General features: G+C 46.9%; 1 protein-coding gene across 1 annotated transcript; it reads left to right on the top strand.

The window, feature by feature from the left end:
- Positions 1 to 483: 483 nt before the first annotated feature.
- Positions 484 to 15537, top strand: prdm1a (PR domain containing 1a, with ZNF domain; the record flags this gene model as incomplete). The annotated part of the gene is made up of 7 exons (XM_080746247.1): positions 484 to 510; positions 3169 to 3528; positions 6223 to 6342; positions 7837 to 8089; positions 12793 to 13898; positions 14141 to 14269; positions 14980 to 15537. The coding sequence occupies 7 exons, from the start codon at positions 484 to 486 to the stop codon at positions 15535 to 15537; spliced, it is 2553 nt and encodes an 850-aa protein (XP_080602373.1).
- Between the last annotated feature and the right edge of the window lie 1045 nt (positions 15538 to 16582).

Below are 16582 nucleotides of genomic sequence, written 5' to 3'. Positions count from 1 at the left end.
TCAATGTGTGTGTGAGTGCGCGCATGCATTTATGTACCGCGCTCGGAGCGAGAGCTCATACCTCAGGTGAAAGCGCCTGCCATTTCCTTTACTGGAGAAAAAAAGTGTGTGCGACTGACTGTGCGTGTGCGTGAGACACAAACACGCACACAGCCACAGATATATTGGGAGGAGGGACTGTGTGTGTGGGCGGGGAGAGGGAGTGTCCGCCTCCAAGATGCTGTGAGGAGGGCCGGCCAGAGCAGACAGTCAGTCAGTCTAACACAAGGCACTCAGTGGAGCACACACAGACCCACGCTCACTCACACACACACGCAGATTGGAGTATAGCGCTTCTTGGAGCGAGGAGAGGGAGAGGGACAACTGCACCTGTCCCGCACGCACGTAGCCTACACACACACACACACACACACACACACGGTCGGTCCCACTCTGTCGCAGACATACACAGGACGAGGGCCAGGGAACTCTTCAGTCGGCCCTATGTGTGGCTGGGACCAAAGTTACTCGGTGAGTAGCGGAGCTGCGAGATGCTGTCTGTTGCTGCGTGGGAGTTTTAACTGAGAATAGAGGGAAAATTGGTTTGGAAATGTGGTGGCTGTTTTGTCAGCTTAAAAAACTAAATGTATATGCCCTATATGCATGTATAGATATACTTTTATTTGTCATGATGAATGGTTGTATTGAATTTTCTTTTTTAGATTTTTCCCGATTTTTATTATTTAGCTATGGCATGAGAAATGAGAATGTATTGCTGGCTTTACATTAATACAATGTATTGCTAATGTGTTTTGCAATGGCATACATTGTAACTGAACTGAGATTTCATATCTAATGAAAGATTAATTCATTTGATTTACCCCACTGTTTGAAATGTAATGGAAATAGCATACTGATTATGATGCCTGTAGTAACATTTTCAGAGTTTATTGAATGCATTAATAAATGGTTTTAATTTTCAGTTTGACTTGAATTTCAAATCCTTTAATCCTTATTGTGAAATGTAGAGATTCAACTCTGAATTACTGGTACACAATCATGATCATTATCTTATTTGCATTTGCATTCAAGTAATTAGCTGACTTTATTTAATTGAAAGTATAAACTGTGCTTCTTGGTTCTTAGTTTCACTATTAGTTTTAGAGCTCGCAGCTGTTATGCAAAGAGACCACAGCACTGAATGAGAACTGCAGAAAACTGGTGTAATATTGAGAAAATCTCCATCGCACATTTAGCACATTTAAGCAATTAACACATTTTGTGTTGAATGCTTAATGTGTTAAATTTAAATGAAAAATGTCATTCTGCTGGTCTTAACACAAAATAGAACGACGACGATATCGGATCAGAACGGGTAAACCGTATTATTAAATAAGGAAATTATAGTAGTTTAACATTTCAGTACTTTTAAATGTCTGATATATTTTTGCAACAATCCTACAGAAAAATAACTTCGAATCCCTCATATTTTCATTGTTCATAAACGCTGAGTGAGTTGATCATCAGTAATTCAGAATTGAGATTGTTAATTTCTCATTTGTGAATGAATTGGATATAATTTCCTGAACCTACATTCTGTCCTCCAGGTCGAATTTGGCGTGTGAAAGGGAATCTAAACGGAATCATAACATTCATTTAAATCTTATTGAAACAATGTATTTATGTGATCATGTAAATAGCACAAACAAAAACTAGAAAATGGGGGAAAAAAACTATTTCAAAGAAATCATAAATTGTTGGTATTAAATTTGTAATTTTTCATACTTCTGTGGCATGGAACGCTTGGGACTCTTGATTTGAATTGGAGTTACAGTAGGCCTACTTTGTTTTTCGCAGGAAATGGCAGCTCTACATGCTCACAAAACGTTGCAGCACAAATGAGCATTAATGACCTTTTAGTTTTTTTCGGTGGCCTGCTTCAGAAGAATTGCACAGAAGTTTAGAGGAACACAGTGATGGCTGCTTTTATGTATGTTCTATAACGGAGCGTGGTCACCTAAGATCTATGGCCGCCGGTTTCCGCTGTCTGCGTGGGACACTGCGCAAGATGTTTGTCCCTGTGTGTGTGTGTGTGTATATTTCTGTGTGTGTGTGTGTGTGTGTGGGATGGTCTTGGGTGGGATCGCGTTTGAAGTTTTGTTTGTGCTGCTGTGGCCCCCCAAATGGAAAAGTTTTGGCGCTCCCTTCCCCACTCGTCCCACACACAGACACACACAACACACACAACACACACACACAGTTGGGATGATTTGCCGGTTCCGCCTGCCACTCTGCTTCCAATTTTAGATCCTCAGACACAGACGGCACTTCCTTCCTCTGTCTTCCCTTCTGTTTTCCACCCCAGGGACACAGAGAGAGAGAGGGGGGGGGGGGGGGGGGGGGGGTGAGAGAGGGAAATAAGCATGGAGAGCGAGATGACAGAAAATAAGACACAATAGGAGAAGGAGAGAAAAGGACAGACGGAGAGATAAAGGAAGGGATTTGAGGAGGGAACAGATAAATCTTTACAGAAAAATTAAATGCAAGAGAAGGGATCTAAGACAAAGATAGAGTGAGATGTTTGAATACAAAAACCAGACAGGGAAAGCATGGAAGTCTTTGCAAAATCAGCGTGGAGGAAGAGGGAGAGGACAACAAAAGCGCCGGGGGGGTTGGACAGTAGAGACGAGAGTTTTCTCCCAGAAATAAACATTTCCCATTTGGATTGTCCAATCTCATTTCCCTAATTTAAAGCCCTTCACTCTAAATGGGATGATGAGGCAAATGATTTCCTGTGATTTCTGGGTTTTGTCTGTAAGTGCTCCCAGTGGACTTGGTGACTTTGTGTGCGCGGCGCAGGCGTGCACGTGTGCTTGATACTCCGGGAGAGGGGGGAGAGAGAGAGAGAGAGCGAGTGAGGCCTTGATAAGCGGTCTAGTTCCCACACTGGCAGTGGAGACAGTGGACTTAGTCATCTACATGCTCACATCCACTCACCACTCCATTGAGTCACTGAGGAGAAACAATCATTCCCCTTTCCCTTCTTCTTTGTCTCTATTATCTTATCAACTTTTTGTCAGATTTAATTTAGTCCATTATCCCATCTTTTCATTATCGATTTTCTTTTTGTTCTTTCATTCTTTATCAATTAGCATTTCCTAATCCTCTCTCTCTCTCTCTCTCCTGTAGGCGACCTCTCATAGCTCGGCCATGTTGACTAGTGAGGGGGCCCACACCGTACAGCACGACAGCCACAAGATGGACATGGAAACCGACGCGCACCAGGGAGCCAAAATGGCTGACGCCGACATGTGTGCGGAGGAGGCCAGCTCCCGGGCCGGGGCCAGAACGACCACCACCAGCAGCGAAGACGTGGACATGGAGGAGGCGGACATGACGAGGTGGACGGAGGCGGAGTTCGAGGAGAAGTGCACCTACATCGTCAAGGACACGCCCTGGGAGGCGGGGCAAGACGGCGAGGGGCTGACGAGGGCCGAGACGTCCCTGCCTCGCAACCTGACGTTCAAACACCCAGCGGACTCCAAAGAGGTGAGGGAGAGGGACACACACACACACACACACACACATGTGCAGTGCATGAAAGCAGACAGGCATTTTCTACACTGACATTACTTCTCCAAAGACACGCACTGACAGCTGTGCATAAAATGCAGACATACTCGCACGGATCCCCTCCACTCACACTTAATCACACACACCTACACTCACACTACGAACCCACCGAAGTAAATGCCGCCAACGTCAGACAATATGCCCCCGAACTCTATACACACACTCACACAACACACATATGACTCAAGTTTGGGTCATAATAGTGAAGCTGGAGAAGAGGTAGCCAGGGGGGTATTGTGGTGAGGAGAGTGTCTAGTTGTAAAAGCTACACGGACACACGCGCAGACACACACACACGCACACAGACACACAAATCAGAGTGCCGACTCACTGCGTGTCTCCAGGGGAATTCACAAAAACATCTAGTATACACACACTAACTATGCACTAATTGAGGTGTGATGCGTGTTGATACGTCTTCCTCCGTTCAGAGGTGGGCTCTCATCCATCCATGAAGTCTCATTTATCATCCAGACTGTTGACAACCTCCTTGATCCTACGTGTGCGAGTGTGTCTATGTAAACGAAATACGAAATAAAAAAAATCCCCTTTGCCATCATTAAAATAAATATCCTCCCCCCTTGCTAGAGGGCGTAGTAGAGCACTCTCAGTCAACAATCCCCTGTCAACTTGGTTAGTAACAAGTTCCCTCTTTTCAAAAGAATGTCATTGCACATGCAGGCTCTGTGAACCCGTGGTCACCTTGTTTACTTTTCACAGTTCAGAGCTTTGTGACATCAATATATTGGGTACCACAGCAGGGGGAAATGTTAAAGGTATCAATAGTGGAACTGGGGTTAAATAGGGTTGAGTGAAATTGTGTTAACAGTGAGATATAGAACAGTGCTGGGGAAGAAAGCTGTGTGCAGGACCTCGTATAGGTTGAAAGGTCATGGATTTGTACATTTTTAAACTCCCATAATGGTTTTCGTAAACTGATTAAAACCATGTCTTGGCCTGATTTAATAGATTTTCTCATCATTGGCTGCTTGTGTTCCTTATCAACAGGAAACGTGTGTGTATGTGTGTGTGTTTGTGTTTACGAGCTGATATGGTATCAGGCAATATTTATCTCTCTTGAGCGAAGCGAGGGAGCTGTGACAGAGTAAGAAGTAGAAATAGTAAGTGGTGGGACGCACTGCAGAAAAGGTGAAGAAAGGAAAGGATGTCCTTTATCTCTTGGCCCTGATCAAAGCTCACTCATTGACTCGGCTCGTTTGGAGAGCTCACTGTTTAAAGAGCCTGTTAATGAGTCAAAACCCCTCTCTAAACAGCCCTCATCTTTCAGACATGGCCCATTCGTTCCCATTGGCTATATGTGGGGAAGGGGATTTCCTAAGTCGTGTGTGTGTGTGTGTGTGTGTGTGTGTGTGTGTGTGTGTGTGTGTGTGTGTGTGTGTGTGTGTGTGTGTGTGTGTGTGTGTGTGTGTGTGTGTGTGTGTGTGTGTGTGTGTGTGTGTGTGTGTGTGTGTGTGTGTGTGTGTGTGTGTGTGTGTGTGTGTGTGTTAAAGGGGGGGCTGCGTGACTTATGAATGAAGGGAAATATAGAAATGTGTGTTCACGGCACATCCAGCTCTCCCAAGCTCTCGACTACAATCGAGGGTTTGAGTCTTGACGTCTAGTCATTGTAATCCCTCCCTCCTTTCATTCTCCCCTCTCATCCTCCTCCTCCTTCTCTTCCTCCCCCTTCACCCCTTTAATCTCAATTGTGTCGGAGGGAGGAAGAAGAACGATGCAACAAAAGATTTTCTTTTTCTTTTCTTTTCTTTTAATGTGAGAAGTGGATATTCCCTCTGAGGGAGAGCTGGTGGTCTGAGGTAGCGTTGGTTGGGTTTGATGTGGCGGGGTGTGGTTAGACATGTAGGTGAGATGAAGAGAGAGAGAGTATGTGTGTGCGCCTGTGTGGGATGGCTGTTGTGGTTAAACTACAATGCAACTAGGAAGACGGGGAGAGAGAGAGTAGAAAAGTGTTTCTGTGTGTCTGTGTGTGAGAGAGAGAGCGTAGTGAGTGAGGTGTATGGGGCGGGGGGGTCATGTTGGATTTTTTAGTACAGTATGAATGAGGCTTTAGGATTGTCTGGAAGAGAGATTTTCCTGTTTTTAATAGAGGTTACTGGCCTCACAGTACATACTGCAATATACACATTGCAAGCCATTCAGCTACACACACACACACACACACACACACACACACACACACACACACACACACACACACACACACACACACACACACACACACACACACGCTCAGTATTGTTTGTTTGGATCCTGTTGATGACCTGAGCATGTAAAGGCAGGATGTCACTGCATAAATCATCGACAGACAGACACACACACACACACACACACACACACACACACACACACACACACACACACACACACACACACACACACACACACACACACGCCTCCTGTGGTTTTCCATTCGGACACGTATTGATTAATGGTCTTTTAAACAAGAGGAATTAATTAGTTCATTGATGAGACATACATACAATTCAATTGTCAACAGTTTAACACATTATGTCACAGTTTAACACATCATGACCTTTTTTCTAACCACTTGTTATCTCCCTCTCTCTCTTCATTCATTGTGTGTTCTAGGTGATTGGGGTGTGCAGCACAGAATACATCCCCAAAGGGACACGCTTCGGCCCCCTTGTGGGCGAGATCTACACAGCAGACAGCGTTCCCAAGGATGCCAACCGCAAGTACTTCTGGCGGGTAAGCTAGCATACATCTCTCTCTCTCTCTCTCTCTCTCTCTCTCTCTCTCTTTCTCTCCTCTATACACACCCCATGAAATAAACCTCTGAGAGACATTTCCTGTTCCACTGACTGAGTTTAGAATCCTTTTTTGCGTCACAGGAAGGGGTCTCTCTCCGGTTTCTGAGGAAGTGTGTGTGTGTCTGGGGGAGTGGTGGTGAAGTGCTTGTTTTATAGTGCGTTTGCCTTCGATGGAAGTCAGCCAGCGATGCCGGGGCGAGGGGGCTTTCTCTCACACTTTCACATGCGCCTCACAACAAGGCTGTGTGTGTGTGTAGCTGTGTATGCGGTCGGAATCATATCAGCCACGCGTATTCTTGTTGACTTCATTCAAGAGAACTATACACATAAACGTTGCATCACAAATGGCCAGGTGGCTGTGTGTGTGTATTCTCGTTGGGTAAATTACTGGCAGTGGAGTTTGTTTTTCATCTTTCCTATAGCCTGTTGATGCTGCGTTCCATGACAGTGCAGTGTGGTGTGGTTTTACGTATCAGCAGAGAGTGGCGCAGAAAGCCTAGTCAGAACTAGTGGAACGAGACAAAAGAAAATGAGAGAAATAGATGGGATGTGATGTCACGCTGACACAATATACACAGGAACAAACAACACGTCATACTGTGCTTCCTGTAATTAGGCGCACACACACACACACACACACACACACACACACACACACACACACACACACACACACACACACACACACACACACGCACGGTGAGGCATTAATTTAATAATCCTATCTGAGGAGTGCTGCCAATTTCTGCAAAGAAAGTGTAGGTAAGCCACGCACACTTATGACACTGCAAAGTCTGGAGTCCATTTTGACAGTTGAATTGGCGCTCCAGATTGTGCAGCGTAGTGGAGCATCCCTCTGACGAGATAGTGAGAGTGAGAGACAGAGGCAGCGAGTGAAAGGGCAAGAGAGGGGGAGGTGAGATTCAAGATGAGTGCTGGTGTTGTGGGGGACCTGGCGTGGGAGCGTGGTCTTTGACCTTTTCAGATGCCTATAAAAGCGCTCATCCGTCTGTCCCCAAGAGCTTTAGGATGGAGCCCACTTGACGGCTGTGGTGAGGAAGGAACACGTTGACAAGAAAATATAAAACAAGAACAGGGAGAGAAATGTGGAGGCTGGAGTGAGTGACAGGCTGCAGGATAGGATTGTGAAGGGCGGAAAAGAATGTACTGTAGACGAGGAACGAGGTGGATCTGATGGTATTGGTTACATTCCTTTGCTTTTGTGTCACCAGATTTAAGTTGTTCCATGCTCGTATTTGGTCAGCTAAACCGTTTAGTGCGTGGACAGGATTTAAATCTTAAATGTCGGTTTTCCCAGAAACATTTTCTCACCCAGAGGCTAACCGTTTTCATCTACTTCTCCTCTCACCCCTCTCTTTTTCGTCATTCTCCGCTTCCCCCTCTCTCTGCCTTCCATTTCCTCTCCCCTCAGATCTATGCAGAGGGCGAGTTCCACCATTTTGTGGACGGCCTGGACGAGGGCCGGTCCAACTGGATGCGTTACGTCAACCCGGCGCACTCGGCGGCCGAGCAGAACCTGGCGGCGTGCCAGAACGGCATGGAGATCTACTTTTACACGGTGCGACCCATACCAGCCGGAGCCGAGCTGCTGGTCTGGTACTGTCCCCAGTTTGCCCGACGTCTGCACTACCCCCCCTCTGGAGAGCTCATGATGCAGAAACTCAGTAAGTTTGCACTTAGTTTTGTGATGTTGTTCTTTGTCTAATATATAGACAAGATTGCACACAGTCTGCGGCTCAGTTTGCACATAACACAGCAACAGCAGCTCAGCCTTTAAGCTTAGAGACATGAAAGCACCAGTTATATCTGAAAAGAAGTTTAGAAGTCAGAGATTCTAGGTTCTAGAACTTTAAAATGTCAAGGTCTTAACTCTGACAGTATACAAATGGAACCAAATGTATCCATTAGGGTCCATTTGGTTCCATTTGTATACTGTCAGAGTTTCAGACTTGTAAGTGTCAATTTAGACCCCCTAAAGGAACCTAGAGTCTAATATAAGAGCTAACGTAAACAAGATTGCACACAGTCCGCAGCTCAGTTTGCACATAACACAGCAACAGCAGGTCAGCCTTAAGCTCACGAGACATGAAAACGCCAGTTATATCCGAACATTGAGAACGCGGCTTCAGTTCCTGCTGCTTTTGGGTAGTCGCAGGTTGAGAGAGATGTGAGAAAAAATGGAGAGTAAAACTGGCTTAACAGGAGAGGTGGACATGAGCCAGACGCAACGCAAGTCCACCTTTTTATGAGCCTCTGAGTCTGCTGAGTCACAGACTGGCCCACGTTATAGATTTTTACAGGGTGATACAAAGTGATAGTTTGATCTGGCATTTTTATTGGGTGATAAAAGAATGTCTCTGAAATAATATTTGTTACTATTCATGGTTATGTAACTATACATGAGCCAATAGCAATGTAGGTCTGTTTAGAGTGCGTGTGTGTGTGTGCGTGTGTGTGTGTGTGTGTGTCTTGAGCATCTCCTGTCGCGGCTCTTAAATCCTAATAGTGTTTTTGAGTGTAGCTATGTCTCCTTCCTCTCTGAACATTAGCCTGTCATTATCTCCAACACACACACATACACATGCACATGCACGGAGAGAGAGAGTACACAACCTTTCATCTCTGTCAGTGCCATCGTTGTGCATGTGTGTGTGTGGATGCCAGACCTGCCAGTGACAGTGTAATTACACAGAGAAGGGGATATGGCGCTAATGCCACAGTCTTACACACTTAAAGGCCCGCTTTCAACATGAAAGTGCACCCGACGTGCACGCGCACACTCAACTCTGTTGCTCAACCGCAATAAAAGGACCAGAGGCACTCTGTGTGTGTGTGTGTGTGTGTGTGTGTGTGTGTGTGTGTGTGTGTGTGTGTGTGTGTGTGTGTGTGTGTGTGTGTGTGTGTGTGTGTGTGTGTGTGTGTGTGTGTGTGTGTGTGTGTGTGTGTGTGTGTGTGTGTGTGTGTGTGTGTGTGTGTGTGTGTGTGTGTGTACTTACTATGTGAATCTATTTCCAATGTAATTTACGTCATCAAATAAAAGTCAGAGATTCCAGGGTCTAGAACTTTAAAATTCAAGGTCTTCTCTTGACTCTCTTTATTTCTCAAAGATTTTCACACAAAAAATGTAACAATACAAAACACGAAGACAACATGTAAGAAAGACAAACAAAGAAAGTAGCACAAAAATAAGGTGCAGAAATAAAAATAGAACAAAAGAGGTCATGGGGCGCCCGGCACAGTTGTCAGACAGTTATGCTTACAGGATTAATATATACTGTATCGGTTGATGATATGTAGGATATCATCAACCTTCATAAAGGTCTTCCCTTAACTCTGACTGTATACAAATGCTGTCAGAGTTACAGTTAGTAATTTAGACCCCCTAAAGGAACCTAGAGAGTCCCTGGAATCCACTTTGAGAACCACTGCTCTAGAATATGCACCTGGTTTGCCACCTATAGTAAATATGTACAAAGGTTAATTTGTACACTCAGAGTCACAAAATTAACTCTAAGTGCAGTGCACAGTGCAGTGCATTTTCAGTCACTATGCATTCAGAGAGATAAGAGAGACGAGGGACAGATGGAGTCAAAGAAAAGAGAAAGCAATAGATGGTTTCACAAAGGAGGGCAGCTTCCAGGTGTGACAGCAGTGTAATAGCAGTAGTCAGGTGAGGGCGGTACCAGGGGACCCAGCCTGGGTGACTCCAGTGCCCAGGGAAATGCATGCGCATGCCTTGAGGCAGAGAGGCAGGGGGTCTCTCCCCCCCCCCCCCCCCCCCCCACCCGCTCCTTTAATTACATCCCCCTGTCATTTAGACCCTACAGGCTCCATTTGACCTGCCACTGACCTGCTGCTGAGATCTACCTGTAGGATCTGTCTACTTTCAACTTTTATCTGTTTTTTTGTTTCGTTTTTTTGTACCACCATCCTGTTTTGATCGCTGTGTCTTCAGTGTTTTTGGGGGGTTCACGTACATGGAGGCAGGCTTTAGAGTGAAATGAGTGAATGTGTGCTGCTGCTCTCCCACCTTCCGCCTGCCTCGCACGCTCCTTTCACTCTCTCTCTCTTTTCTCTCTCTTTATCTCTCTCTTTTTCTCTCTCGAACTCTCAAGTGTCAGAATATCAGAGCACCTGTCAGCCATCTGTGTGTGTGTGTGTGTGTGTGTGTGTGTGTGTGTGTGTGTGTGTGTGTGTGTGTGTGTGTGTGTGTGTGTGTGTGTGTGTGTGTGTGCGTGTGCGTTCAAAGGCATACTGCGCCAGTGCTTTGCATGCGAAACATTCTGTCTCATTCAAACAAATGCACACACACACGGCATGCCATCACATTTGCACTCCTCATCTAAAACATATGCTACCGTGTGTGTGTGTGTGTGTGTGTGTGTGTGTGTGTGTGGTGCTGATGACCACCTGGTCACTCGCCCCAAATTTATTTGCCACTTTAAAGAGCAGAGCGAGGAAGAGAGGGAGGGAGGGGGGCGAGGCCGGCGGCCCCCCTCCACTGACTACTTGAACTTCCTGGCAGAGGGGCCGTGTTGACAGATTGATATCTCCAAGATGGCCGCTCTGTTTGTTTTCTGGAAGAGAGGGGGATGAATTAAGGGAAGAAAGGAGGAGAGGAAGGGTGGGAGTGAGTGGTTCTGTTGAAGGAGAAGAGGGGGGAACTGATAACCTCTATGTTTACGCATAGCCGTTATACCACCGACGCAAGGGTCACTGCCTGTGTGTGTGTGTGTGTGTGTGTGTGTGTGTGTGTTTGTGTGCGTGTGCATGCACACACATCCAGACAAATGTCACCAGAGGGCTAGTACTACTCAGGCTTAATCTTTCGACGAATTCATACTTCGTCGCACAATGGTGTTTCTCACCCAAAAAAACATTCGTTTTAGGCCTAAGTGAGTGATATCATCATGTGACAAAGTCAGTGTTGATTTCGTCGACTAAAACTAGGACGAAAAATGTTTGTCAACTGCGTTTTTTTCACTGACGAAAACTAAATAAAAACTAAGCTAACTAAGCTGTGATGACTAAAACTAAAACTAAACATATTGACAATTTCGTCAAAAAAAAAATAGACTAAAACGTTAGGGAGGGACTAGTGGAGAAGAGTCATTTTATGTTTGGTTGCTCTCAGGTGTTGCGTGCTGAAAATAGCAGATCTACAAGCTTACAACGGCTATTTTCAGCACGCAACCAAGTGTAAAATCTGTCATTACGATGCCATCAAGGCTTGACTGAATCAACTGTAGATTTAGTCGCCTAAAATCTTATGATAAAATAGTCGACTAAAATTTGACTAAAACTAAAACTTTTAAAATGACTAAATTATGACTAAAACGAAATAATATTTTATTCAAAAGACTATGACTAAAACTAAATCAAAATTTGCAGTCAAAAACAACACTGGACAAAGTATGACAAACTCTGCTTTTAGACGTACAGCAAGTGTCTCCTGCACACACAGTGCATGCAGCTACATTGTAAATGTACACACAGTAGAATCCTTTGATACAAGACAACAGACCACCTGTAACACTGAGGATTTACTGTGCACTTCAGGGCCTGCTCTACAACTAGAAGAGCCTGGATGTGCTGCTTGATGTGACACAATTAGTGTGTGCGTGTGTGTGTGTGTGTGTGTGTGTGTGTGTGTGTGTGTGTGTGTGTGTGTGTGTGTGTGTGTGTGTGTGTGTGTGTGTGTGTGTGTGTGTGTGTGTGTGTGTGTGTGTGTGTGTGTGTGTGTGTGTGTGTGTGTGTGTGTGTGTGTGTGTGTGTGTGTGTGTGATCCTCCAAAAAGTCAACACATCAGACACAGCCCTTTGTCTGTAGGCGCCTCTGTGTGTGCACTCTGTCATGAGGAGTGTGTGTTAGTGTGTGTGACAGAGAGAGAGAGAGTGTAGAGGGCAGGTTGAGGCCAACCTTTTCAGGGGATATCTTTTAGCAGGAAACCTTCAATCAGTACTGTCTACCCCCCATTTTGATTTTTATCTTGCCTTTATCCCCACTACCCTACACACACACACACACACACACACTGCCCAAAGGCAGCTGTCACGCCTCACTTCCTGTCTTTGCCCCCGCCCCCCCCCCCCCACGCTCATTCGTCAAACCTGTCACCTTAATTGGACCACTGGATTACTTATGGTGTTCCTCAACCCAACACACTAAACATAGCGATGCGTGCATGTGCTAAGGACCGGGCTCTGAAAAGCAGCCATGTGATTAGGCAGTCATGACTCTGGTGGGAAAAGAATGGGGAAAATACCGAGTGACACATGATCTCTTCAAACATGGTATAACGTTATTTCTCAGTTTGACATGCTTTGGCACACACTAACCCCCTCTCTCTCTCTCTGTCTCCCTCCAGAGCAAACTCTCCTGGATGCCAAGCAGCAAGCGACTGAGGAGCATCTAACGGGCAGCACCAGCCCTTCTCCCATCACCCCCACAACCACCACCACACCCACCCCGGCCAAGAGGGAGCACAGTGTCCTCTCCATCCTCCGAGGCACCAACAGCAGCACCACCTCCACCACCAAAAGGGAGCCCAGCCGGCCCCTTCCCACCCGCCCGCACTGTCCGGACAGCCCGGACCGCCCACTGTACCCGCGCGCCGTCTATCCAGCTCTTAGGCCACACCCACACATCCCAGAAGACTTCCTCAGCCTCAAAGCGGGCCAATTCAGTTATCCAGCAGCGCGTTCTCCGGGCAACCAGTCGTCGGCGACCCCCAGCCCGTCGGCCAGGAGCAGCCCTGAGAGCAGCCCTCAGGGAAGCCCCTCAGGCCCCGCCGCCTCTCCGGCGCCCTTCTACCCCCGAGGTCTGGGCTCCTTTCCTGGCTACTCCCCGCCAGCGGCCCCTCTCTCCTCGCCCTTCTATCCTCCCGGAGCCCCCTACTCGCGCTACCTCTTACCTCACCACTACCCACTGCCGGGGGGTGGTGTGCCCACTGTGGGGGGCATCTTCCCGCGCATGTACCCGCTGTACAGCAGCCTCCTGCCGCCTCACATGCCCCTGCTGCCCTCCGACGCCGCTGGGAGGCGGTTCCTGATGCCGGAGCACACCCACCCTTCCTCCGTCTCCGCCCACAGGGAGTTCCTTCTCCCCGCCCCCACCAGTGCCTTCTCTGCCACCGCCCTGAAAGACAAGGTGGGGCCTCACCACCCGTACCCCGGGGCTCACCCCCACGGAGTGCCTCACGGTCACCCCCACGCCCCTTCCAGTGGCTCCCCGACGGCGGGCACCGCTCCGCCCAGCGAGCGGCTGCCCACCAAGCCTACCTCAGCCCTGCTGGGCAGCGCCGCTGGCCAGCGCTCCGAGGAGGAGGCCATGAACCTCAGCAAGATGAAGCGCGGCGGCAGCAGCTCGGCGGGCTACAAGACCCTGCCCTACCCGCTGAAGAAGCAGAACGGCAAGATCAAGTATGAGTGCAACGTGTGCAGCAAGACCTTCGGACAGCTGTCCAACCTCAAGGTGAGCCTCATCACTGATGTTTTGTTGAACGGTATGGCTATTGCAATGCAAGCTTGTAGATTTACAGTTTTTCTAAACATTATCAAACTTATTTTTAACTTGTAGCCTAGTAGGGGGCAGGGTTAAAGTGGTTAATGGGGCTTTACAACATATTATTTACTTTTTCTGATCAACTTTTCTAATCACAGTCTGAACATACAGTAACTAAGCCGCTATTGTGTTCTCCTCCTTCCTGTGTGCAGGTCCACCTACGAGTCCACAGCGGGGAAAGGCCCTTCAAATGTTCCACCTGCAGCAAGGGCTTCACCCAACTGGCTCACCTTCAAAAACATTACCTGGTGCACACAGGAGAAAAACCCCACGAATGCCAGGTATGACCTATCCTAATGTAAAGCTCAAGCAGCTGTAATGGTACTGCGTAGCTAGCTGTTAGACCTTAAAGTGTTACTGTTTGATATACGGCAATAGAAATGAAATGTATGCTCAATAGCCTAAAAGCTTTTGGTAATATAGCTCGTAACATGTTGATGTCATACTGTAGACCAGGGATTCCCAAACCTTTTTGTCTCAGCAGCCCATAAATATCTTTTTCATCCGAGGCACCCCTACATTATATTGTCGTTGTCGGGTGGAAACCTTGTATGTCCAAAACCTTCTCTTTTTGTATTATTTTAAAAACGATTTAAAATAGTGAAAATAGCCGATCTACAAGCACACAACGCCTCGCATCGCCAGGCATTGTGTGCTTGTAGATCTGCTATTTTCACTACTTGTGTGAGACTTTTGTATCGATGAAGTAGGGCTTTTATTTGACAAAAAAAAAACATACACATTTGAACCTCAGAGATACAAGGTTTTTGCCTGACAGTGACGATATTCATCATTTTCACTCCCAGCACCTTATATTTATAGCATAAAAAGACAAAAAATAAAATGATAGTTTAAAATGATACTAAATATTTTTTTTTAAGTGTCCAAATAAATTCCAAATATTATCAAATTATCTCGCGGCACCCACTTTGAACACCCCTGCTGTAGACCCTCACTGCTTCAGCGCTAACTCATCCTCTCCCCGCTCCAGGTGTGTCACAAGCGCTTCAGCAGCACCAGCAACCTGAAGACCCACCTGCGTCTCCACTCGGGGGAGAAACCCTACCAGTGCAAGCTGTGTCCCGCCAAGTTCACCCAGTTCGTCCACCTCAAGCTGCACAAGCGCCTGCACTCTCGCGAGCGGCCCAACAAGTGCCCGCACTGCCAACGCCACTACATCCACCTGTGCAGCCTGCGGCTCCACCTGAAGGGCTACTGCTTAGCGGCCAGCACCGGCAGCCCCAACACCCAGGCCAACCTGGACGAGCTCCACCGTGTCAACGAGGAGATCGAGCGCTTCGACATGAGCGAGCACGCCGAGCGCCTGGAGCAGCTGCAGGGCGGCGTGGAGGTGGAGGCCATGCTGGAGAAGCAGGTTCTGGGGATGCTGTGGAGGGAGATGGACCTGAAGGCCTCGCCCTTCCATCCTCACCACGGCATGTACGAGTCGTCCAACGAGACGTCTGTGATCAAGATGCGCCGCAGCAGCCCCATACAGCCTCTTCCCGCCAACATCACTGTCAAGCAGGAGTCGGAGGAACACGCGTAAAGCAACTTTGAACCGCACACAGCTGAAGGACACGTTATCAGACTGTAATGTGCTGGCTCAAAGAGAACTGAGTTGCCAGGAGCAACGGATGTAAATAATTGTCTTCCTGGTTGACGGCGCCAGGTTGTCGAACCTATCAGGGACTTGCGTACTCAGGGCTACAAGAGACACTGTCCCAAGACTACTTAACGGTTTCAGCGTTTCCTACACTTAGAGACAATCATCTAGCCTGGATTTATGTAATTAATATAATGCTATTGTCATTATTGTTATTATTTGGTCTTTATTTTCAATTTTCTTTGATCAATTAATTGTTATATATTCTCCTTAATTTATTATCCTTTTTTTGTCCTCTTCGAAAGCAATAAGAGGAAGGGTTGTTTACAATGACGGGGTTAATTCATTGTAATGAAAAGTTGAACTGTTTTCTGTTTGTGTATTTTTCTCTGTGGCCATTTATTTGTAGATGGTTCCTCTCTCTGCCTGTATCCGTCCTGTGAGACACAACCTCTGGCCTATAGAAACAGGGGTGTCCACTTTTCAGGGTTTTCTAATTAACTAAATGACAGGTATAAAGGTAAAAAGTTTTAAGAGTTATAACTTTGTTTTGCCAAAGGTGGGCACGCAAATTTTGAATGCAGCTTTATTTGATCTTTTGACCCTATACCAGACAGCTTCCCTATGTCCTTTCTGAAACCTACTTAATTTAATCAAAAAAGGGCATTTTTCTTTTTTGTATTTTTGTCAACAACAGTTACCTCAGTGTGTATGCTTGTATGTGAGCGTGAGTGAGATTGAGATGTGTGTGTGTCTGCGTGTGTGCGTTCGTTGCATTCAAAGGGAAAGCTGAAGGTGGGGTTTGTATCTATTTATTTTTGCTTTTGCTACTTGAAGAAGAAGAAGAAACCAAACGGAAGTGGAGAGCGAGCTCTTCACGCGGTCCAAAGGAGAGCAGGAGAGAGAGACGTCACGGGACGTCTGCTCCTCAACATGTAGCACATAACAGACTGGGAGGCCGGGGAGGCCCCTCCCCTCCCCCGCCCTC

Source organism: Nannobrachium achirus (genome assembly GCF_963921795.1).
Source record: "Nannobrachium achirus genome assembly, chromosome: 2".
In the NCBI taxonomy this organism is placed as follows: Eukaryota; Metazoa; Chordata; class Actinopteri; order Myctophiformes; family Myctophidae; genus Nannobrachium; species Nannobrachium achirus.
Note: the sequence above shows the minus strand (reverse complement) of the source record. Positions and strands in the feature narration are given on the sequence as shown.